This window comes from Temnothorax americanus, unplaced genomic scaffold (genome assembly GCF_048541705.1).
Source record: "Temnothorax americanus isolate GAGA-0224 unplaced genomic scaffold, ASM4854170v1 Scaffold42, whole genome shotgun sequence".
NCBI classification, from domain to species: domain Eukaryota; kingdom Metazoa; phylum Arthropoda; class Insecta; order Hymenoptera; family Formicidae; genus Temnothorax; species Temnothorax americanus.
The window spans coordinates 274,293-299,734 of record NW_027509570.1 but is presented as its reverse complement, the minus strand read 5'-3'; the positions used below and the strand labels follow the sequence as shown (position 1 = coordinate 299,734).

The following is a 25,442-nucleotide window of genomic DNA, read 5'->3' as shown; positions in this document are numbered from 1 at the left end:
AATTAATCACGGGCGAGTGGAACTCGTCTCGTAACATTAATCGAAAGTCCCTTATATGACTGTACTGACAATTTTATAATGCAACATTTACTACGTTTACGCAAGCGTTACTTCTGTAGTAACTTATGATATATCATTCGTTTACGCGGAGTAAATTATCGCAAGTTATTACAAAATCCCGTTTACGCGAAGGGAAATCTCGTTTACGCGAAGGAATTATCGTAAGTTACTACGAAAGTAACACTCGCGTAAACGTAGTAATTGTCGTGATCGAGAATAGGTTATTCTTAAGCAAGTGTCTCCAGCACGCAATTAAGAACTATAAATTCACTGTTACTACGTTTACGCGAGCGTTACTTCTGTAGTAACTTACGATATATCACTCGTTTACGCGGAGTGAATTATCGTATGCTACTACAAAATCCCGTTTACGCGAAGGAATTATCGTAAGTTACTACAGAAGTAACGCTCGCGTAAACGTAGTAGTATAGTCCAAGAGCTGACGACACTTTTGGCCAAGTGATTTTATAAATCACGATTTTCCGTTATAACCTGCGTGAACGACTCTCCTTCGATAATCCGAATACCTGGCTGGCCGTACTTGGGGGGTTTAGAAGTACGTAGGTGAGAAGAAAAACGGATTTTCAAGTCATAGTATAAGTCTTAATTTTTATCGGATATTGATCATTGATCACTCAGGAACATGCAAATAAATTGCCAGTTTGATTGCTCGGGGGAACTAGTCGCCAGGCTTAATTAAAAATAATTAAAAACAATTATTTTCAAGTCATACTATAAAAGCTGGGTTTTTTTTACTAACAAGTATAATGCTAACACATACCACCCAAAAAAAACCAAGTGAAAATTTTGGTGGCAACATCTCTAAAAAAATTATTGAAAATGCACAAAGCCGGCGCGCGGCGGAGGGGTCTGATGATGGCCTCAATTGTTTTTAGCGTCCATATGAGTTTTTAAAAACGTGTATTTTAACTATCATTATCGTAACAATTTATGAAAAAATTGATAAATAATAAATAGTATGTAAAAATAAAAAAAAATGGCTTTGCTGGCGCAGCGTTGCGTTTTTTGTGAAGATAATGATGGTAGTCCAATTATCTTCTTTTCTGAAAAAACATTATTGAAGTGTCGAATTGTTTTGAAGTCAAGAATTACACATGGGCTAAAATATCGAGATATGGTTCTTCCTGCTATTCCAAATGAAACTGATGGTTATCATTCGAAATGTCGAAATAACTTTTTGGCCCTTATGAAAAAATATCGTGATCTTGTCGAAAATTTTTTTCATAAAGAGGCTTGCGTTGCATTTTAATTTATATTTAATAACACGATATTTCAGTATTCTAATGCTATAAAATGCTACTTGAGCAAAATGGGACTTTTAGCTTTGTGGAAAATATGCCATCCAGAATTTTAGGTCGGAGCGAATACCCTGCACGTATTTGACGATCTGCGTCTCAATTTAAAAGTGTTTAGAAATAATTAGTTGTCGTAATACTTGACTATTTACAGTTAAAGAAAAATTAGTATTGTATAGTATCAAATAAATAGCGAAGTTAAATAATAATAAGAGAAATAATAAGAGAATAACGAAATTTTAAAGTTATAGTGGTTAATATCTTAATAGCCGGATATAACCGTCAGACCTCTCCGCCGGCTTTGTGCATTTTCAATAATTTTTTTAGAGATGTTGCCACCAAAATTTTCACTTGGCTTTTTTTGGGTGGTATGTGTTAGCACTATACTTGTTAGTAAAAAAAAACCCAGCTTTTATAGTATGACTTGAAAATATAATTATTTTTAATTATTTTTAATTAAGCCTGGCGACTAATTCCCCCCGAGCAATCAAACTGGCAATTTATTTACATGTTCCTGAGTGATCAATTATCAATATCCGATAAAAATTAAGACTTATACTATGACTTGAAAATCCGTTTTTTTTCTCATCTGCGTACTTCTAAACCCCCTAAGTACGGCCAGCCAGGTGTTCGGGATTATCGAAGGAGAATCGTCTACGCAGGTTATATAACGAAAAATCGTAATTTATAAAATCACTTGGCCAAAAGTGTCGTCAGCTCTCCGCCTAGTAGTCATCTTTCTTTTGGATGAAGCTGTTTCATTTCAGTTGAATAATTTCGACGTTTTCGAAAAAAGTGTTGACCAAGCTGAATACACTCAATCTATTCGTTTATGAAAGTAATTTGTCAAAGAGAACTGATTCGTATTGGGACTGGTAATAAATAATACATACTAGAATGTGTGAAATCGCTAAATAGTTAAATTTGTGGTAAGTAATCTTTTCTTGCAAATTTACTTAAAATCGATCAGGGATTTAAGAATCGAAAGTATTTTCAGAAGATCACATAAATTTTTACGCACACGCGTCAGCATATGAATATTTTTTCTATTTAAAATGGGTCTATTTCGAGTTGATATAATCTTAAAATAATCTTAATTTAAGAGTGAGCTGAGGGATCTAAGAAACGAAGCTAGCTGCAGCTTTGTTAGACTCGTTAAGGTTTATTTCGGCTACATTCGAAATCCTGCGTGTGAATGAGATCGCGTGAGAGACCAGCATGCAAAAACGATAGCACGATGCAAGAACCGAATAATCCATATCAATGGAATAATTTCAATTTCGAAGTTCGAAGTCGTCTTCGTACCGTAACACTTGCATATACGACTAAGTTTCACAAACGGTACGCTCGATCAAGTATCTCTATCCGATTATGTTTTCACAAGTTGTCCTATGTATGGACTAATCGCTTTTTGCATACTGGATCACCTATTTGGATATGTAACGCATTTTTCGCTCTTCACGGTCGTTGCACTCCCTTCGCCTGCGTTGGCGTTCACCGTTTCTTCCACTTTCCCTTGCGCGCGCATTGTGTCGTTCAAGAAAGTAAATTAACTTTCTTCGTCGTTTGCGACAGATAAAAACTGGTTCATCGTCTCGCCGATATCTCGTATAGTCAAGCCGAGTGGAACGACAAATTTATACGCGAAGGATTTGTTTAATCAGCTGGCGGCTTCTATTGGCGGATCTAGAGATCTACCGAAGCAAGAGTATTATACACATCAGAATACTTATCGTTGAATCGTTGAATTTATAAATCTAAAGATGGATTTGTGTAAGATACAGAAATTTTTGTTGCTCAAATTACCCTACCACGCAATTAAATTAAACACGACTTTACGAAATATTAACATCACATCAACGCACGCGACTTACATTGGACGACCGGAACGAAGCGCTCTTTAAACACCAGGTGAAATCTCGATACGGCAATAATCTAATATAATATTAGATTCGTTATATGTACAGAGAAGGGATCCGTTCTCGCTAATGATACGCTATTATTTAAAGGCGAATAACTCGATACACTCGTAGACACATGCATGCATGTCGCGGGACATAATCTGAGCTTAGGGGCCGAGAGAGCGAATATACAGACAAGAAGGAGATAAAGAGAGAGACGGAGAATCTCAATGTGGGGGTACAAACGAAGGATCGTTGCTCTGCTCTTGTTTATGCGGTACACAAATATGTAAATTTCTACTTCCACGTTAACGACGAAGCTGTAAAAACTCTTGGAAATTCAGGGGAAAGATACTTGCTGCTCTCCCTTTACCGGAGAACGGTGGGAATCGATTCCACCGTTTATCAAAGCTGATCGTTACGTTTTTTTTTTTTTTTTCAGAGTTCTCGAGCACGCACACCACGGCCTCTAACGCAATCGTCTTTTTATATTTGACAATATTCTTTCTTCCATGAAAAATTCCCTTATCATCGTTCTTGAAAGAGGTTTTTCATTTTTTCTTTCGAAGAAGCTTTCTTCATCTTTTTTTTCTAATGAAAATTCCGTTCTCGTCTGTTGAAGAAAGTTTCTTGACCACCTTCTCTTTACCTTTCTTTCCGAAAGAAGTTTCTCCTATCTCAAAAAGGAGGCTTCTCTTCACTTCTTTCTCTTTCGCTTTTTCACGTCCCTAAAGTCCGTGGTGCCCTTCTCAGCTCGGAGTTCAATTTCCGACGAGACTGCGCAGTCTCGTGGCGAAGGATTATTTTCTTACAAGGGCAACCAGGCCGCGATTCAAGTGTGTTAATTTCGGTTTCATCGACAACTTCGTTGGAGCTGGAGAGGATTGCTGATGAATCCGATTTGCCGCATGCTGCATGCCTTGCTGTTTCTTCTTCAACGATTCCTGCTTGGCACCTCTGCATAACGAAATTATAATCGTTAATATTCTTTCTTTTTCAATTATTGTGTTTTTTATATATTACAATAATTTTGTAATTAGAATTTCGTTAATTAAAAGATGATTTCAAAAAGAAAGAAGTTTTCATTAATTTATTTACATTTTTATTAAATCTGTAGATAAATTTAGATAAAAACCGGAAAAAATTAAGAAGAAAGAAATAATTAAATTGTAATATACTATTTTTATAAAAAAAAAAAAAAAAAAATTGTAATAAATCCTTTGGGCTATAAATCTTAGGACTCACAAATATCGAGTGAGATCTTCCACATCAACGAGCATCGAATCCTGCTCCATATGTAAATCGTCTCTTCTTAAAAGTCCTTCAACGAGCGCTTCGTTTAATGTAGCAATCCTCGCGTGCAAGTCGTTCGCTACCACTTGCAGCTGCGCGACGTTCAATTCCGTGAGAAGCACACGGGACAATCTACGTCTGTCCTCTCCCAGCTGTACACCGACCTGAAAAAATCCAAAAGCTCATTAAATAATAAAAAATTAATAGATTCTAAAAAACTTAAATAGCCAAATTTGTCAACGTAGATTTTGAAAGTGTCTGCTACAAATTTTGTCGAAAGAATCCCAGCAGAAATATAATAGAATCTGCTAACAGAATATAATGGCAGATTGACTGCAGAAACTGAATATCCCGTTTCATAGCCATTTATAAAATGACAGATTCTGTTCGATTTCTGCCGACAATCCGCTGTTTATTATATACCGGCAGGTTTTGCCGGTAAAACACATATTAATGCGGATACAAGTGATATCAGATCTGTTACAATATCTGAACGAATCTGCTGTCAATCTGCTGTCAATCTGTTGTCATACTGCGGGCAGTTTGCTTATTGAGAATGTTACGGAACGTTGAGAACGTTCAATCATAAGTTGACTATAGACCATAGTACTATAAATTGAAATATGAAATAAAATATTTCTTGAATTGTGTAAAAGTATGTTACATATTAAGTTTTCTGTATTTTTATTTACTGATCGAAGGTGATATATCCAATCTACGAATTAAAAAATTAAAGTATATCGTTCATTTATTACAAATCTTGTTTAAGTGTCTGTTTGAATTTCATGTATTTATCAAGAATCCGCACTAAAGTATTCATATTGTTCTTCCTTTAATAATCGTTATCGATTTATAGAAATAGCATAAGATTCGTTTTATTGCTTATAACATATGTTTCCTTTGTCGGCTTCCTTTATGCGGAGTTCTTCTACTATAAATGGAGTCTATGTTATCTAGACTATTATTAATCAACGAATTAGAGTTCCCACTTACTTTTTCCAAGCTGCATCGCACCATCTCGGTAATGGGGCTCTGCTTCAGTCTCTGTCTCTCCACTTCCATCTGCATGTGTGCCATTTCCTTGGCCTGTGCCAGGGCCATTCGCGCTTCGGTCTGCAGTCTGGCTTGTCGCGCGAAGAAGTCAGCCTCATCGACCGGCGGTGTGGAGTTCGAGTCGAGTCTTAGAGATGGAAGACTCAACATCTGTGGTCTCGTTGGTGCTTGCTTCCCATCGAGTTGCTTCGAATTGAGGGACGTGGGCGTGGACCCAGGAGACGTGTCGTTCTCCGAACCCGGGGATTCAGTGTCCGACGATGTTTCGTTCATGAAGCAGATCTGGAGGTTCATTCCTGCGCAGATGCATTTTTGTGATCCGTCACTTGGCATTTTAATCATAAAACATGTAAAAAAATTGAGCTGACGATTCATTGATCTCATTTGCTCCTATCAACGTATTAATAATAAGGAATATAATTAAATATGTATCTTTCTCCTGCAAATAAAAGTAAGTAAAAATAAAATTTCCATATATGCTATCTGTTAATAATTTGGTGGCCTGTCACTTTAAAAATAAATTACTCACGCATTCTCTTATTCATTTACTTAATTATTATCCAATACTATCATAAGGAAAATAAAATTTAAATCTGTACGGACCACTCTGAAGACGCGACTGGAGACTCGGTTTTCGTCCACGTTCGGCGCGCAAATCTTCGGCATCAGGCCCCATCGCGAGTCTCCTTCTGATCTCCTCGCGATCGTTTCGTCGCTGTAAATACAAGAAAAAAGTATGTTAGTCGACTTTCATGAACCGCGATAGTCGCTAAACGCTTTACATATTGAACAAACTGATATGATAGCACAATTCGAAAGGACGCAAGTACGCTTGCACTTGGAAATTATGATTTAAAACTTTTAATTTTTAGGAAACTCAAAAAGTCTACGACTTCCTACAATATGTAAATTTAACTCAAAACTTAGATGTGTTCTATCAAAAATAAATCAAAATTTGTGAATACCAGATATAACATTGAATAGAAAGCATCTGAAAATTCAGTCAGACGTCCAATCTAATCCACCTTATTAATCATGTTATGCAATATAATTAGAAGTAAATATCATACAACAGTTAGGAGTAACAATAATATCATAAATTCAGATAGTTTTCGATGTCAAATGCATGCTGTTGCGGTCGTTAAACCTTTGCACACACGTTCCACTCGCACGTTTGTCGAATTAATTCACACCTGCAGATCAAATTCGCCTCGTACAACTCTGTCGAATCGAGTAATCAAATCTTCTCTCTCGCAATCAGGCCTTTCCAAATTCTCTCCTTTCGTTTCTCTCGGTTTCTCGGTTTCGACGACCAGTTTCGGGGGCTTATCCGTTTCCGTGGTGGCTTCCTCTTCGTCATCTTGACGCCACTTTCATAAATTAACGCTTGTTACTTTCATGAAACGCGGCGACATTACTTTATATTCTCTTGCAAAGGGCGACAGACTTCCGTAGATTCGAAAACGAATCGGATATACGTTAGTGATAGTCGAAAACAGTATCTTCCAAATTTCTCAACACCTCCTAAAACTCGTGGAATGCCACAAGAATAATTCGGTATAGCTTTTACAATCGTCCAAAATTTCAGATTCAAATTGCAGATTTGTTTAATAGATAAAATCCCGTAGTGTAAGTTAAGTTAATTGCAATCGCAGCAGCGGGACTTGCTTCCACGCTAAAATCTGCTTGTTCATTAGCACCGCGAGTCACTTCCGTGACCCACTTTCACGCCTGCGTCGCGTCGGTCCGGAACCGTACCGAGTCGCGCGGTTCGTCGACCTTCCTGTTACAGCGACAATACGAACAGGAATTTGGAATCTTGTTAAGTCTGACACATCCGAGCCTGACACCCAGATGTAATAATCCAATCCACTTGCATTGATCACCACGCAAACGAGATTCACGCACAAGATCAACTCAGGAATGTGGTAATTTCTCATGCAGCTTGCAATTGAATTCTGATGGATTCCATTGTATTTTAAAATAACTTGTGACGTTAAAAGATTCTGAATAGTAGTTTCGAATAATCAACATATCTCTGACGCTAAAACATTTAAAAGCCATGCTAGTTGACATTTTCGCTCTTTAAAGTGTTGAAGCTATATATATAAAAGTATGCCGCGATAATCGCTCGCTGCTGCGCAACAACAAACGTAAAAAAATATGATAAGTCAGTTTTAGTACACTGTTCAACAAAAAAATTCACAAGAACGAAGGTGACCGTTTTCCATTTCGTTTTTAGACGCTGAATACGAATCCATTTACTATAAATTGTTCTATCACACGTCACAAATCCTAACAATTTATACTAAATTTTGATTGTAATAAAACTTCCTCAACACACTACATATCGAAGTTATAATATACCAAAGTACACTAAAATAGCCCTTTTTTGCAACTTTCACTGCAAATTTCTCAAAATTGTGACGTGACAGAGCAATTTGGTAAACGAATAAGTCGTATTCAGCGTCCAAAAAAACTACGAAAAATTATTATTTCTTATTCTTGTAATTATGTTGAACAATGTTATTGTTACGTTAAAAAATATATATTATTAAAATCGAATATATCATTAAATTATGTCAGTTTTTGTATAGTGACCCCAACTGTCACATTGAAGCAATTTGTGTCAAATTGTGACAAATCGTTTCAATTAATTGACAAGTGCTTCAACGATAGGTGGGTTCATTACGCAAAAACTTAATGATAATTTTAATGATATATTCCATTTTATTAATAATATATTTTTTGAATACGAGGAATACGACTTCGTTTACCAAATTGCAATTCTGCCTGATGTTTATCATATATTATATCTTGATACTTCGCTCTCAATTATTAGAAATAGAGCTTATAACGTCTCTTCTAAAAGACGGAGCCCAGTTTCTTCGTACGAGAGTCCCCTTTTTATTTCTCATACGAAGGGAGGGGTGCAGTTTGAAATATTAAAATTTCTGTGATCAGGTAGACTCGAACCCGGTTTCTCGTGGTTACGAGTCTGGCGCTTTATTACTAAACCACACTGCTACCCAAACTATTGTATTAACAATATATAGTTTTCGTTATGTTTCGTTTGTTTAACGGGTTTAACCTTTAACAGATCGAAGCTCTTCAAACGCACATTGGAGAATTGTTAAACAAACTGGAAAAAGCGAAACAAGAACACGATATGAAAATAGGATTGCTATAAAAAGAAAATTGTCAACTCGATGTCTGTGCCGCGAGTTTAAATTTCAAAACTTGAAGCTTAATTATCTGCTCCGCAATGCGAATTACATGAACTTAAAACGCAATACGAAAAGCTTGCCAACGATTACTTTAATAAATTTTCTGATCTCACTCACAAACACAAGGAAGATATTAAACATATATAAAAAATGACTTTTTTTGACAGAAAAAAAGAACTCGTTAATGGAAAATGAAATTTATAAGGAACGCGCATCAAAAATGGAAATAAAAGCAAATAAAATAGAAGAAACAACCTGTTTCCTTATGAAAAATTGAAGAATCTTCAAAGATATCGTAAAGATGTGCGTATATCTCATGTATAAAATTATATTTTTTGTAAAGTATATACATATGTATATACTTTAACCCGTAGAGGACACACCTCCTAAAAATAACGTAGTAGCCACACTGGGTCCAATGGACCCCACGCAGAAAAACAGTTGCCATTTGCGTTCTTTTTAATGTATCGACTCAAGCCTTGAACTGGAATTTAGTTTAAGAGACTTCCTCTTTATAATCCAATAATTTTTTTCTCCTTTTTAAAATTTTTTTATGTTAAAAAAAGGCGAGAAAAAAATTATGAAACTCGTAAAATCAAATAGGGGTCAGTTTTGAACGTGTAAAATAAAGTGAAAAAACTGTTTTTATGAGAAAAACTGTATATTTTATTAATAAGTTGGCTAACCCCAGTTAGCCTGGGGTCCACTGGACCCAGTGTGACCTCTACGGGTGAAGAGAGCAAAGAACAGATTAAAAAACGATTGTTGAATGCCCTTTTTGCAAATTTAACCACAAATTTCTCAAAATTGTGACTTGATAGAGTGCTTTGGTAAATGGAATCACATTCGAGAATCCAAAAAACTATTATTTACCCTTGTGTTAAAAAAAAAATCATCTTTTGTTAAACATTGTAATAAAACAATGTAATAATAAACAATAATTCTCTTTTCCTTAATTTTTGTTGCAATATATGTTAGATAAAGTTCTACCATTCTCGACTATCACATTATTCTTAAAATTCTGTATAATGTATATAGACAAATAATATTGATATAAACTAATTTTGAACCAATATATTAAATTGTTACTTCATTACAACTAATTCTTTGCAATGTTAATTTACATTAAGTAATCCAACCAAAAATAGATATTATATATATTGACGTTATATTAATCAATCAAGAATTAAGATAAAGATGTAGCTCAGGTGTCTCCTAACATACTGCTCGAAAGATATTATAAAAAAGATTCGCGCGTTAAGAAAGACGTGTCAAGCTGCAAGGTGATTTCGTTGAAAACAGCGTTTCAGTAATTCAGAACGGGCACGATCACTGTCAATCTGTCACTTGAAAGTGAAAAAAATGAAACGCGATAAATATCAGATTACTCCGCGCTCCCTGAGTCACAGAGCGAATTTAATTGCGATCCACATTTCAACGCGTCAGCTCCAGCGTTTATCTCACTTCGTGTCTAATTGTAAGTTACATCGGATATACGCTGTCGCCCTTCGTCCTACGCATCCCTTACACAATCCAAGTCGTCGTCGTAAGTGAACGTGTAGAGATCCGCGACGAATCTCGAATCCTTCTTGTAATGCTTGCGTGACTTGTTGCTGCTGCCCATGATCGCGCACCTCGGATGAACAAAGCTTCGTTTCTCGCAAAATTTATCTGCAGTTCTATCAGAAACTTTTTTCTCTGGACGAGTTCCTTATACTACTCCTCTCCTTCCGCTCGCTTCGCAAGCTCGCTTTCTCTCTTTCTGCGCTATCGCGAGCAGAACTGTAATCTAGAAAGGGAATCCGCCGATCGGATTCGGGTCGAGACCAAGGCTGTCGAGGTGCAACCGACCTCGAGGACGAGTCACGAGATTTACACGCGCGCGAGACCAAGACGGCACGAGACTACTGCAAGGCGAGTCGAGCGAGATCCTTCGTTAAGGTTTGCTGGCCGCGGAGGAGGCGTTCAACGGCCGATGGTGGTGGTTGGCGGCGATCGTGGTGGTGGCCTTGTCTACTGGAGCCTAGCATCTAGGAAGGCTTCTCACGGGGATCCTTGGTGAAAGTGCTGGACGAGAGAGTGTGTTGACTTCTGTGATTGTCGGCCGCGTTTCCGAGTTTACAACTCGCTCCGGAAAATGGGTGGAGAATCGTATCCGCGATGTCGCGCGCTCCGTATAGACGCCTATAGTACGATAGCTTTCGGAATGAATGGCTTGATAGTGAGATACATTCTCGCAGTTCCGTTCGGTGCGTCCCGCTCGGGAGTAAAACTTTCAAACGCAAGGAAGTTGATGACCCCATGGTATCAGTTTTGCATTATTATTGCGTTTTGCGCTATACATATTGCACGTGTTATATGTCTTTCGTAACGTATTGCTTAGTGTGCTTGGTAACTTGATAACTTGCTTGATAACTTGAAAAATTAAACGCACTGTTTTAAAGACACAAAAGCATGGCTATTTTATAGTTTATATTTTATAAAACTTTATGCAAAACGTAAAGCCACCAAAATTTCTTCTTCTATAAAGTTGAAGAATATGAATAAGAATATAATTACAGAAAAAAAACCTTAATTAATTTTTAAATAATTTCTCTCTCAAAAGGTTTCTATTGGTTTAAATCGTTTATTGTCTTTATGCATATTTTCATAGAAACAACAAAAACAATTACGTAAACCACGGTGTATTTCGCCGTGCAATAATCAAGCGCACGAAGTAGAAAGTTATGCATTCAATTTGCACAATTGTATTATATTTACTGGAAAGGGACTCATCTGCCGCACGCGAAAGCGCTCCAAACTTATTGCGCTATGCGAGCTGCAGCGTCAGTCGCGTCGTTGCAACAAAAGATCGTTAAATCATCTTCGGGGGGTCGTGCGTAAAGCGTTTCGGTTGACTGGCCATGCGTGACTTCTGCCCTGTGCGCGATTCAACATTCGGAGCACGATGCTGCACCGCTCTCTAGATCTAGGCGGGCAAGAGTAAAAAATCTGTCGTATCAAAAGAAGAGTGCGTAGGCAGAGAAATTGTACACTCTTCTCTCGCGTTAATGATGGAAAAGTTACACATATATCTAAACGATTTGTTTATTATATTTCATCGATCCGTACACTCCGTCGCTCGAAGTCATCGAGTGTATCAAAGTCGCGCGATATTAATTATCACGCCCGTGATGCTAAGTAATCACTCTCCTTTATTTTTAATCGTTCCCCTTAATTGCTTCATCGTTAAATTCTATAGTATACTGAACTAGAAGGAAAGTTCCACTAAAGCAGTCTTTAAAAAATCTGAAGCTCGAGAGTCATTTCCTTTGGAAGTCTTGTTACGTGTACGTGTCTGCTCGAAGTTCTCGTATCAAATAGGGACCTACATACGGCGTCCGCCTACTCACAGATGCCCCCGCAAAATGCATTCGACACAAACGCGAAACCTTAGACAGAATTGACGCTCTAATCGGTGTTTGCCGAACGTATTCAAGAGTCCACGATAACCAGATGGGATATTGGAATACGTGAAGTCGGACAGAAGTGTGAATGAACCGAAGGCTCTCTCATTGACCCGAGAGTTCGAGTTAATTTAAGAACTTATCTCTGTATAAGAAAGGAAATATTGGAAATCAATAGAATTGTATTACGTATCGAAGAATGAATTAGTAGATAAATATACGCAAAATTGCCTCTTTTACAATATTATCTAAGAGCGTGTATAGTGTAACACTTCAATAAAAAAAGAACGACTTGAGCTGTATATAAACATTTTAAAGAAAGAAGCAATGTACTGTTATTAAATTTGTACATTGATCCCTACGTAAGTCCGTAATCCTGCTACAATTCCCAAGTAAAAAATAATTGCTAATAAACGTGTGGAAAAGAATGTTGATTACTCACCCGACGTTCCTCCTCACGCGCAGCTCTGAGATGCGACTCGATCGCGTCCAGATCGATCTTTGGCATTGCCGTCTCGATGTTGTAAACGTCGAAGCCACCTTTAACAGCGAATGTCAAACGTGATAAACTTTTACAGCGACGACGCGACGTGGCGGAGGCACGACCAAAACAGCCGATAACGGAAACCAGTGAGTGCCGGACCATCGCATGCACGTAATCTCTAGTGGTCGGTCAAAAATTAAGACTTATCTCGATTCAACCGTATATTTCTCATAAGGGTCGTAATTAATAAACATATATATCTTTATATAGCGTGTCTCAAATTCATTACAAATTTTCATCGCTTGACATCAATTTTTTAATTAAAAATTTAATATTCCATTATTTCGGAAGATTTGAATAAAAAAAACTGACAAGAAAATCTTATTGCTCAATTATAAGTTCATTAATACTTAATTAATTAATTCTGATATAAGCTTAATTTAAGAAACCAAATATTGAATTTAATGTTGAAAATAATAAACTTAATTAAGGTAAATGAAAAGGAGTAGCTATTTAAAAATAGCACTTTCAAGGCAGGTGTGAAATTACTTATAATAATTACTGACTCATCACCGCTGATAATGCAAGAGCAATTATTTTTCCAATTACTGAAAAGCGAGTCAGTTAATTACCTGACTCGCCGTAGAATAGGCCATAACATGTATTGCGCATATTCTTAAGAAGAGTATGTTTTGCTCATAAAAATGTGAAAAATGTATAAAAAGTTGTAAAGAAATATATTAGTAACATATCTACGTTCTCTAAGAAACCTATTCTATAAAATTATTAATTATAATTTACACACACACACACACACACACACACAATAATAAAAAGTTGTTAAATAAATAAATTTACATTAATATACAAACTAGTTACAATTAATATTTGAAGACTAACTATAGCAGAGTATTATAAATGATAGAAACTATTCTTAATAGATGTAATAATAAAACGATAATAAAAAGAGATATAATCGGAAATGAAAACTAGAATAATAGGATAAAATAATAAAATGACACGCGTTGAGATACCTACCAGATCCGTTATCGATGTCAACTCTGCGCTTATCGGGACGCCTTTGGGAATTAGAGTTTCGCGATTGTTGCTGCTGTTGCTGCTGCTGACGGCGCTTGGCCTGGTTCTTGGCCATCTTCTCCTTCTTCCGGGCGTCGGCGCTGGATGCCTCCGGGAGGTCGCGATCCAACAGCTTGTTGGTGTCCACGTGATTCTTAACGATCGGGGCGGGCCGCGGTTGGCGCATACTCTCAATCGACTCCATCGCGACCACGTCCGGCACCGGCTGGGCGTATTTCTCGAGATCGACGCCGATGTCGCGGCCGATGCTCGACAGCAGATCGATCTCCTCCAGCTTCGTATAGGTCGGCCGTTCCTCGGCGAAGCCCTCGGAGTAGTCGCTGTTGCTCTCCGACTCGACGTCGTCGGCCGAACCGCCCGTCGACGTTGTTGTCGTCGTCGTCACCGGCTGACGGTTGCCTATTTTGGAGCGATCTGGGTGAGGCAGCTCCTTTGCCTCGCGTATTAGGTCGATGTGCTCCACCGCGACGTCCTCCGTCTGTGCGCCCACACCAAAATCATTTTCGCGTTTAATCGACCGTAGCACGAGAACGTCGCGAATCAGACAGGCGCGAGAGGCACCAATGACAGGAAGTAGGATTAGTCGGGATAGTAATTGTCATGCAAATCAATTGCATAATAACATTGAAGGGGCCTCAGACAGAGAAGCCGCGGAAATTGTGTATTCTATGATAATTAAGTATTAATTATGGATGGAATAACATAATCGGCAACAACGGAATTTAGGGATTAATAGAATTCAAGGCGGCTTTAGCTTAGATTTTAAATAAATACAAGATTGTTAAATGTTAAATACTACCGTAATATTTAAATGTTAATTATATAATACAGAATACAATTTAAAAATGTTAAATAAAATCAAGTGAATTAAACGTCCACTTTTTTTTAGATATTATTTTAAGTCATGTACTTCACCTGAGAAAAATTTATTTATACATAATTATATATATAAAATATTTCCATATGTTTTTTTCTTTTTCTCGTTTAATCTCTGTTCGTATATGTCAGAAAAATAATAATAATAATAATAATAATAATAACAACAACAATAATAATAAATAACTTTTGCATGTATTTTTTACAAAAAGTAAAATTGCGATTAAATTATGCAATACTCTATATGTAATCATATATAATTATATTTTACACACAATTTTATTAAATTTATAAATAATTACGTATAGGTAATTTTTTTTAATTTCCTGAAACTTTACTTTTTTGCAGAAACAACAAAATTATCCACATTTATTATTTTTAAATTCTTCTTTTTCTTATTTTTCTAGTATACGATGCGAAAGATTATACAAGAGAAAGAAAATATTTTATACATAATTATACATGAAAAACTTTTCCCCCGGGTCAATTACAAGCGGCTTGAGTAATCTTTATTTGAATTTACTAATAATATATAGTTTATTAACTTTAGCATAACAGCCAGAAAGTGGGAATTTACTAATTACATTTCTAATTGTTGTATTTTATAAAAATTTTCGAGATCTCTTAACTTAATCTTAATGAATCGTTATCGCAAAAGTCACCTTTAAGCTCACCTCGCCGATCTCGCTGGTCTTCCCAGAGTCCAGGATCTCCTCGATCTCCGGGAATTGCAGGCTCTCATTCACGCTGGTAGTCAGCTCCACCAGCTCGACCTCGACGGGTACCTCCCTCTCACGTTTATCCTTGAAGGTCACCTGCGACAAATCGGGGGCGCGCTGGTCCACCGGGTCGGCTAGACTCTCCTCCCGTTCGGCCAGAAGCGTCAGATGGGTTATATCCGCCTCGACGATGCCGTTCACGACGACTTCCTCTGGTTCCGGCGAGAGAGTCTTCTCCTCAGACCTCGAGATCTCTACGCTCTTCACGTAGTTGATGCACTTTTCCGAAGGCGGCACCACCGCCTCGTACAGAGAGGTCACAGTCTGGAACACGGAGAGAGACGAGAACGGTATGATGATGTCACGGAGCGGGCGTACGCTCGTAGGAGGACGCGCTCGATTATTTTTACGCATTGATACGACAGTCGCCGACTGTCGCCCGCGGTTTTGCCAGTGATATGTTTGACTCACTCATCCCGGAACAAATTCGCGCGATTGTCGTGACGTGACTCGTGCAAACCGAATTGGTCTAATCCCTTTGCTGACGATGAATGCCAACGCAGAGGAATCAGACGTTCTTTTTAGCTCAATAGAGACAGATAAATTAACCATTCATCGACGATTCGATGAATGGTTGAAATCTTTTTGTTAAAACATTTGAAAACGGAAGGTCTCAGAATCGAAGAAAGTTCCGGATAAAAAGACCAAGTCATCTTGGTCATCCAGGTATGTATTTTGTTCGCTGTTAAAAAAAAATGTCTCATCCGGCACTCAACATCTTCGGAGTTCTTTGCCTTGAAAAGAAAACAAATCTTAGAACTGAAAACCTTGACATAGAATCGAACCTTTTTCAAGATAACATATAATATATCTTCCAAATATTGTGTAATAAATGTCGCTCATATCTACAGACTCCTGAATTTGTCACATCTCCCGATCATCTTTGTAATTCTCCGTGACGCTTTCATTTTCAAGCTACAAGTACGGTTAATCCGCTCAAATGACGGATATTACCTGTATGTTGAACTTGGGCTTCTCGTAGAAGATCTTGCGATCGTTGCGCTGGCCGCAGAGATGATTGACGCTGTCGTCGATATTGTTGTTGTACTCGTTGTCGTTCTCCGGCAACGGGGCCACCTCGTCGTGGTGATGGTGGTGATGGAGCGGCGGATAATCGGAATAGCTGTCGTGCTCGTCCTCGGTCAGATCGGTGTCCGACAGCAGGGAAGGCGCCAGATGCTGGAAGCCGGGGTAGTTGGGGTTGACAATGCCGCGGCAGCCCGCCGGCAGGTTCCCTTCCTCGGACCAGTCGGACCACTCGGACGGCGTCAGCTCGCGCGACGAGTTCTCGTGCGGGGAGTTACGCCCTGCAACATTTCGCGGTTACACTCGTCTCCAGCCACACAGGCCGAATAATTGGACGGATCGTAACCCGTGACTCATCGTCATCATCGCGGCGCGGTCGCGGTCGCGGTCGGCTCGTGCGCTCGTAGGAAATGTTGATCGTCTCTCTCACAGCCCACCCGCGATACTTGACGCACACATGCGACACGACTCGTTTCCGTACACATCGATAAGAATAAATTCCCCGGTTTTAACGGTTCTCTCTGTCTCGGAGAATTCTTGGTACCGTCGTCGCTCTGTTGGTCGTCATCGGATGGACCAGTGATGCATGAACAATCACTAGATCTTTGATTTCATACATGATTACTTGTGCAAAGCTGCATAGACTGCACTCTTTCTATAAACTGTCCTTCGTATGGATCCTCGGTTTAGTGGGACAAATTAACACGGTGAATTATTATCAGCTGCTACGTAGCTTAAGTTTGAAATTACTGGCATATTTTGTAACATTAAGGGCCGGTATCACAGTCTCCGATTAACGTAATTCTCCCTAGATTCTCCGATTAAACTCACTCTTCGTCTCTTTCTAGGGGGATAGTTAGAAAGAGATGCAGAGTGAGTTTAATCGGAGAATCATGTTAATCGGAGACTGTGATACCGGCCCTAAACTTCATAGATTGCTTGAAATTCTATATAGATTTCTAGACATTTTACATTTCATAAATAATTGATTTCCACACCCTTTTGCTTCTGCACTGATAATTTTTGAATTTAGATTGCAATTAGTAGATTTAAAATAAGTCATGTCATAGTTCTCGCATATTACGAGAGCTAATTATCGCGAAAGCGTATCACATTTTGCGCCGCAACACGACCGCGCGAGTGACTTCGGTTAAACTAAAAATCCCGTGCCTGCACTTTACGGATAACGGTTTAATGTCAAGGATATACGCCGTTATTAATGGCAGCCAGTGGAAAATATCGAAGTTCGCCTTGTCGCTCCTTTGCAACGAAACCTTCAACCGTCATTGTTTTCCAATAAAATCCCGGGCGTCGTGCATGGAGTGGCACTTGAGAGAAGCGCGTGACTAAAAAATAGGCCAATCAATTGCTCGATAGAAGTGGCGATCTGCGAAGTTGATAGATCCAATGATTCAGGTGCAACCGCTCATTGTCTAGATATTCTTTAAAAGATTTTTATATAATCGACAAAAAAAAATACGTTTTGTTTGTTTTACCATTCCATTTACCTTAAGAATTACCTCTTCGCTTATTTTTTGTTACGTGAAATTTTTCTTTATGGATTGCATCGTGATTCAATCGCATTGAGAAGCTCTCGCGTCTTCTCAACGCGATTCAATTGTGCATATGGGATGATTCGGGGACGAAGCAGCTCACCTTCGTAATCGGCGAGGCTCTCGACGGAGCTGCTGCTTTGTATCCTCAGCTCGGTTAGATTGTTGTTTACGTTGGCGGATTGCTCTTCGACCGTGCCTAACAATACAGGTCTTTTACTTATTTTCTCTCTTTTTCGTCTTTTTCTAAATCCTTTTTACGCTCTATCACAGTTTCTCTTCTCCGAAATTAATTTATCACATTTCTCCGATTTGCGATTAAAATTGCATATACAAAATATGAATCGGCCGTATCGCACTGACAATATATATGCGTCAATCATACGAGTTATTTCACGCGTGAGTGAATAATTGAAGAATATAGATAGCATAAATGTCGACGTAGGAGATAATCAATAGCGATATCTCGCTGAATTTAAGGGAATAATCGTCATTTTGGTTCGATAATTCAATTATTAATTATAAAAAAAGAGTAAGAGAGTAAATCTCGTTGCATATTTTTTAAAGGAGCATCGGTTCTTCTTAAATCAATATAAGTTTATAAAGCGACGCACACGCAACACACGCTCACCTTCGTAATTGGCGAGGCTCTCGACGGAGCTGTTCCTTCGTATCCTCGACTCGGTGAGATTATTGTTGACGTTGACGGATCGCTGCTGCGTCGACGGGTTGCTCTGCTGCACGTTGTCGCGCGCGATCGCCAGGGAGGACCACGTGGTGGTGTCCTCGGCCAGCCGGAAGTCAGCCGACTCGTCGCTCGGGTAGCCCACCGACACGGGACTGGCGGCCGGCGGCACCTGGGCCGCGTTATTCTCGTTGCGATCGCCGATCTCGCCGGCCCCGACGACGCTCCGGCTCGGGCTGTGCCTGCGGAGCTGGCTGCGTGCGAGACCGAGAAATGAGTCCAGGTGGATCGATACTACCTAGCGTTGCTGTTAGGTATACCACCTCGGGCACGCCGATGCCGAGGCGGTATATAGGCGGCAGCACGCCTACGGTCGCCGCGGAAGCGGGATCAGACGTTTATATTTAGCGTTAACTTATAACTAGGAAATAATCAGGCGACTTGGTCAGGCAAAGATTACGGTGACTGACATTTGCAGCCTGTGACGTCTGCGTACACGCCGCAGCCGTTATTGTGTATGTGTATGCTCGTATCGCTTGGATGTATATATGCACGCGTGGAAGAATGCAAATAACAAAATATCGTTTCTATATATAAAATTGAAATAATAAAAATAAATTGATAATTTTTCAAATTACAGAAATAATTCGTCTGTCGTTTTTTTGTTGTTGCTCCTGGAATGTTTCAGCAACTATTTAGCGTGGATTTTTATAAATCATTTATTTTAAATTCAAAATTCGATTTAAATCGTTTAGTCAAAGCAACTGTCATATTTTTCTTTTGCTATCAAGAAAGAACTAGATACTACCTTCAATTTCTTTCAAAGAAATGTGCTAATTCGTGTTTAATTTCTAAACTTTTCCAGATTCGAAAGATTAAGTTAATATTTAATCAATTGTATAAGGCTCTATAGTTTCCACAATTCACAAGTAAAAAAGGACCAATAAGTTTCTTATTTCTTCAGGGTAAAAAGAAGATTATATATCTTCAATTCGATTTTACACATTATACAAAAAGGCTGCGAAGATTTTAAACGTAATAAGTGATTTTTGAATAACTAAAGTGCTTAAAATACATGTTAAATTCATAGTGTCAAATTATACTCAGGCTGCGCCGCTGCGGTCCACTTGACGCTACAAATGCTTCGAAGCATTCCTCTTCTCTTTTCTTTCATTGAAGAAAGAAGGAGAAGAAGAACGCTCCAAAGCATTTGTAGCGTCAAGTGGACCGCAGCCTCAATTTTAAACTTCATTTTAAACCATTCCTATAGGTTGCTACTGCTCCTACTCAATATGTTGTTAATTTAACTAAAACAATGTTAATTCAACTAAACTAATGCAATTAAAATAACATTGTTTTGTGTTAAAATAATAAATTTTGACACACGTGGAATGTTATTTAAACTAATACCTTGAGTCAAATAACGTTCCAGGTGTGTCGAAATTTATTATTTTAAACTAATGCTTTGTTAAAAATAACAAAATGTTATTTAACTCAAGGTATTAATTCAAATAACATTTCATCCTTTAATATTTAACAGTGTAGGAGGACATTCAACTGGTGTGAGCTATATTCTATAGCGTTAGAAAGAACGCGCAGCTCGTTACTGCTAAAAACGGCTCTGATGTATAAGGGCCACTAAAACCGGCACTTGAGAAACACATTACGTAATATATGGAGAACAAAGTGTGACGGCTTTTCCATGAACTGCGGCGTTCACAACTTCCGCGTCCGTTTCTCTCGATTAGGACGATTGTTATCGTTATCTCCGCCGATATGATCGTCTGCCCGCGGCCGGCTGTCAATTAACCACTCTTCTTCCGATCCCGGTCTCGTCGTTCAGAAGATTACTTACTTGTTGTTCAGTCCACCGGGATGCAGCGGCACCGAGACGGACTCCCTGAGTCGCATATCGATTGATCCTCGTCTGAAAAAGAACGCGCGGCCGGCTTAATTTCACCGTTTTCTTCGAGATAGACAGACGAAGACAGAGACGAAAGGAGAAAGGGAATCTTCGCGCACGCACTTCAGTGCCGATCACTGGTCACCCTTCTCCCGAGCGACAGAAAGAGAGAAAAAGAGAGAAAGAGAGAAAGAGAGAGAGAGAGAGAGAGAGAGAGAGAGAGAGCGCGCGCTCGGAAGCGGAAATTCTTCGCGAAAAACCCCGAGAGACTGCCGATCGGGCGCGAGAACGGCAGCGAGAACAAAGCAAGCGGAGTCGCGAATCGACCGCGTGAAACACACGCTCGAACTCTCCGCCGACTCCACCGGCTTCTCCGGCCGGCATTCGGCAGAGGGCTGCCGCAGGGAAAAAAAGGGAATGGGACTCACCGTCCGCCATGTTGTAGCCGTGCGCAAGGGTGCTCTCCGCGTTCAGCCCCGCGGTTTATCGACTCGCGACCGACACCCTCGTCTCCACCGTCCCACCCCCGCCCCGTTCACTCTCCCGTCCCCCTATTCGCCAATATCACCCGCTTCCGCCGCAGGGATGATTTCGCACGTTCCGGCACCCGGAGACTTCGCGCCCTCTCTCTCTCTCTCTCTCTCTCTCTCTCTCTCTCTCTCTCTCTCTCTCTCTCCCTTCGCTCTTAATTGTATCCTGATTTTACGAGGGTGATTTCGACCAAATTCCGATTATCTTAATCGGCGATTAACTTGACAGGTAATATACCTGTAGCATCTTGTTAACACTGATTAATAATGTTTCGTTGTTCGACGAAGAGGAGAGATTAGGATTATATATAGATAGAGACAATTTAATGAATTATATAGTTGGAAATTTGCTTCACAAGCGACTCTGGTTCGACTAATCGCCGATTAAGTTAAATGGAGATTTTGGTTGACGTCGTCGCCCTTAAATGTACGCGTGTCATAAACGTACCGTCTTGGACACGTGAATTTACACGCGTAGGTATTTGGAGCTTATTCGGGCCGCGAACTTTCTGTAATTTATTACACCGAACAAGTGTGCGCTTCTTGCGTTAAATTATGCTGCATTTTATTGTTGAGTGTGTTTCACATAACAGTTGTGGAATATTAGAGCTGTGCACGAGTTGTAGAATATTAGAAATTTTATATCCATATGTATTTTTTTTGTATACGTTGACCTACATCTATCGCGTAATTTTCGTGTTATTTATCTCTATAATATAAATGTATAACAAATTTGAGAAATCAAAACAGATTTGTATAGAAACTAACTCTTTGATTTCATATTTCAGCTAACTGGCTATTAAAAGTTTCTTTATAAGCAAAATTTCAAGTAGATAAAATCACATTATGTATTGAGATATTAATTAACAGATGTATCTGTAGAACTAAACTTTCTCTGATTTTCAAACGAAACTTTTTCGTAAAAAGATATATATTAGATTTATAGACAATGTGCTATTAAATTTGTTTTTATATTTTGCACAAGGAAACTGCGGACCGCCGCACGTTGTTGCTACCCTAGGTAAAACGGCACTGTCGTCTACGTAGCGTCATCTCTGTCTCGCACGTGCGCGACAACCCTTAGGTAGCCCCGAGGCTCCCTCAACCTGCACCCTCATCTCGCTTTCCAATATCTCGTGTATTCTTTCGCGATGTGCGCCTTCTCCTCCGAAAAGTGTATAGTGTATTAAAAAGGCGACCCGCCAAGGAAATTTCGCATTATTCTAAAAATTTTCATGTAGAGCTGAACGTGAACGATTGCGTCCTTATCGATCCTCCTAACTATTGATTATCTCTGAACATTTTCTTTAAAAGCTTACTTTGAACTCTTTGAAAGTTCTGTAGCAAAATATATAATTATATATATATATATATTTAGTAGATTTGGAACACTCCGCAGAAACTCAATTCTGTTCTAGAAATTTCTTTAATTATACATTTAAGACTTTATTTATTTTTCATGTGAGTTCGTGCCATCTAAATTTCCCGGAATCTGATTTACTGCAGAATTTATGAAGAAGAAATTCTATATATTTTATATATTACTATAAATTTTTTCAGATTCTTCTAATATATACACTATATAATATACTCTAATTAGTATTATAGTATTATATATATACTAATTAATATTATAGTGTATATATACTATATACTATAGTGTATATAACTATATATACTATATGTGTACTATAACACTAATTCATATATAATTTTTATTTCAGTTCCGATTAATGTGGACAGTCGGTTTAGAGTGACTTTCGTCAGACCTGATGATTTCGCTGACGGTGCGTTTTACTCTTTTACTTGACGCAGACAGTCACGCGTTGATCGATCGATCCGCCACGCCGCGTCGCAACGCGTCGCGTCGCGTCGTGCAACGCCAACGCCGTTCTTTCTGTCTGAAGCGAAAGAGCGTCGCCGGCGCGTGTCGCGAATTTTGCACGCGCGTCCTCGCTCGTTAACGAGATGCACTTTGCCGTGCGCGTGCATCGACGCCCGTTCCGCTTCGGGGCCCTCGCCTCGGCGAAGCGGTCGCACGCGAGCGATATAGAACATACACGTTATTTTCGATCGACCGTTTACTGAGAAAAAAATCCAGGTTTAAATGATCGGACAAACCGCTCAAAAGGTAAACGGATATGACCGATCTTTTCAATCGGAATTATAAAAAGCCGATCGAGGCCAGAAAAAAAAGAAAAATTCTAAAATCGATAAAAAAAAAGTACGAGAAAGGGTCTATGGATCGAGCGAAACGAGTTAGAGCTTTGAACAATTAAGGCGATGTAATGAGACCCTATAGAGAAGAAACTGAAGATTGCTAGGGCAAAGAATATGTTGTATGTACATAAAATTCACGCGAATAATATTATTAGGCTACCAAGATCTAGTGCTGACCGTAAAGGTGTTTTCTCTAATTAATGGTATATTATACATATATATATCGGTCCTGTATTAATTAAATTGAAGATTATTAAAAATAAAGATAGTTCCAGGTTCATTAGATTAAAAATTGAAGGAAATAAAGTGGGCTAATGAACCGAGCTCTTTCTCTTTCTCTCTCCATATTATAACTTAAAAATAAATACAAATAATAAAAATTATTTTATGATCCTTTGCTAGATGAATGCCATGCTTGCTTGCTTGGTATCTCGAGTCTCGTCCGTTCATGATTTTAGAATAGCTATTGACGTTATTGAGAGATCAATACGTTGTTCCAGTTACCCGACAGTTCCCATTATATGGCTCATTTAAATTGACATGTAATCCTCACTGACTTGTTCATTATAATTTTCCATAGTAAACAGTGTTGCAAGGTTACTCGAGTGACAATTACAGATTATTACTCTTATTACATCGATTCGTTTCGCTGTAATTCCATGGTTTACATCGTCCCTCAGAGAAAATTGAAAAAAATCTAATATTCTCCTCTGCATCTTTCGATAATATCGCCTTATTCAGAGAGAATAACGGTTTATTTTTAGAAGAGCGTCCTCCTTCCTAAAAAATACGTTGCAACGTGGCAATATCTTGCTCGTGAAAAGATGTACTCATTAATTAGGTGGTTGGTTCGCTCCGATCGATTCCCTAGATATTTTCCCGCAGGCTCGCGATTTTCATTCCCCGTCGAGTTTTCGAAAGATAATTCGTACCCCCAGCTAGCAGAAAGTTATAAAAGACGTCTTAAAGACATCGCAAAGACGTCTAAAAGACGATAAAATTTTTCAGACGTCCTTTAGAAGCTTCTGCTAGCTGAGACACTCAAGTATTATCGATGCGTTCATGTGGAATCGCGCACCCCCATAGGCGATACCGTTCAATTCACTTACACCTTCAAATCGACAGGTCACCGACGTCTCTCTTCCCGCAAGACGCAGGAGAGTCTCTTCGCTGTCCGGTGTCCTTCGAGCGTCGGCCTAACAGGAGTCCCGCATCCGTCGCTGGGAGACGCACTGAGCTTACAACACTCGGAAATGCGCTCGGCGAGCGAGCGAGGAGACGGTCGGGCACCACGCTGGCGACTTGGCTGACGCAAAAATACAAAAGGAAACGCAGCGACGGGGTCTCCGTGCGGCGCAGCGCAAGCGAGAGGAGACTGCGAGGCTACGGTGTTGGCGTTCAATGTCCCTCTCTTTTTCTCCCTTTCCCATTCGATGATTACCACTCTCTCGTTCCAACCAACATCTCCGTCTCCGTTCCTCTCCCTCGTGCGTCGCGCATCAGTTTCACCCTTCGCGACGACGGAAGACGGGGACGCACGCGCAAACCCCTCCTCGTCGCGGGGGTTGCTGACTCGATTTATCCTCTTCTCCGCTTCGCGACGTGATTTCGCTACCGAGAGAGAAAGAAAAACTTGCCAATTATCGACCCGGTGGTCGATCTTGATTTGGCACGGTGGGAGTCGACGGCCGACACCTCGCAGCGCTCATCGTAATTTTGCCTCTCGCCGTGTATGAATTAATAACAAGGGTACCGACAAATTCGATGCGGTTTCACATTTAGATAGATTCGGCGTTCAATATAAGCTGTACGTCGAGTTATCTTCGTACTAGACAGGTACAACTCAGCTAAACGATCACGTTTGGCGCTAGTTATAGAAATATTAATTCCAGCATTCTAATAAAAACTGTTTAATTGGAAATGTTTGTTATATATTTTTTAGTAGCGAAATAAAATTCAAGCGTAAAATAAAAATTCAGTATTTTAAATAAT

At 39.2% G+C, this 25,442-nt stretch overlaps 1 protein-coding gene and 1 long non-coding RNA gene across 8 annotated transcripts; one reads left to right on the top strand and one right to left on the bottom strand.

Moving 5' to 3' along the window:
- Positions 1 to 2,518: 2,518 nt before the first annotated feature.
- Schip1 (Schwannomin interacting protein 1) lies at positions 2,519 to 24,701 on the bottom strand. Of its 4 annotated transcripts, none has more exons than XM_077416215.1 (12): positions 24,560 to 24,701; positions 20,653 to 20,724; positions 18,744 to 19,051; positions 18,216 to 18,311; positions 16,488 to 16,840; positions 15,417 to 15,797; positions 13,819 to 14,356; positions 12,739 to 12,836; positions 6,227 to 6,338; positions 5,564 to 5,919; positions 4,523 to 4,734; positions 2,519 to 4,234 (listed from the first exon to the last, which is right to left on the bottom strand). In XM_077416215.1, exons 2-12 carry the CDS (start codon positions 20,706 to 20,708, stop codon positions 4,078 to 4,080), a joined length of 2,667 nt encoding a protein of 888 aa, XP_077272341.1. In that variant the 5' UTR covers positions 20,709 to 20,724; positions 24,560 to 24,701; the 3' UTR covers positions 2,519 to 4,077. The 4 variants fall into 4 exon arrangements, with proteins under 4 accessions (XP_077272341.1, XP_077272342.1, XP_077272344.1 ...); XM_077416216.1 differs by having other exon boundaries at positions 15,429 to 15,797; XM_077416218.1 differs by lacking the exon at positions 18,216 to 18,311.
- Positions 15,804 to 24,760, top strand: LOC143902961 (uncharacterized). 4 transcript variants are annotated; one of them, XR_013258546.1, is made up of 3 exons: positions 15,804 to 16,199; positions 22,955 to 23,017; positions 24,576 to 24,714. It is a non-coding gene; the product is annotated as an uncharacterized LOC143902961 (long non-coding RNA). The 4 variants fall into 4 exon arrangements; XR_013258547.1 differs by lacking the exon at positions 15,804 to 16,199 and adding an exon at positions 21,141 to 22,691; XR_013258545.1 differs by lacking the exon at positions 15,804 to 16,199 and adding an exon at positions 22,097 to 22,406 and having other exon boundaries at positions 24,576 to 24,760.
- Positions 24,761 to 25,442: the final 682 nt, after the last annotated feature.

Excerpts from the sequence above, each read along its gene's own strand:
- Schip1 (XM_077416215.1), bottom strand. The coding sequence starts at position 20,708 with ATGCGACTCAGGGAGTCCGTCTCGGTGCCGCTGCATCCCGGTGGACTG. Across the intron at positions 5,920-6,226 it reads CCAGTCGCGTCTTCAGAGTG|GAATGAACCTCCAGATCTGC; the intron begins GTCCGTACAGAT and ends GCATCTGCGCAG. Across the intron at positions 4,235-4,522 it reads GAAGATCTCACTCGATATTT|AGGTGCCAAGCAGGAATCGT; the intron begins GTGAGTCCTAAG and ends TTCGTTATGCAG.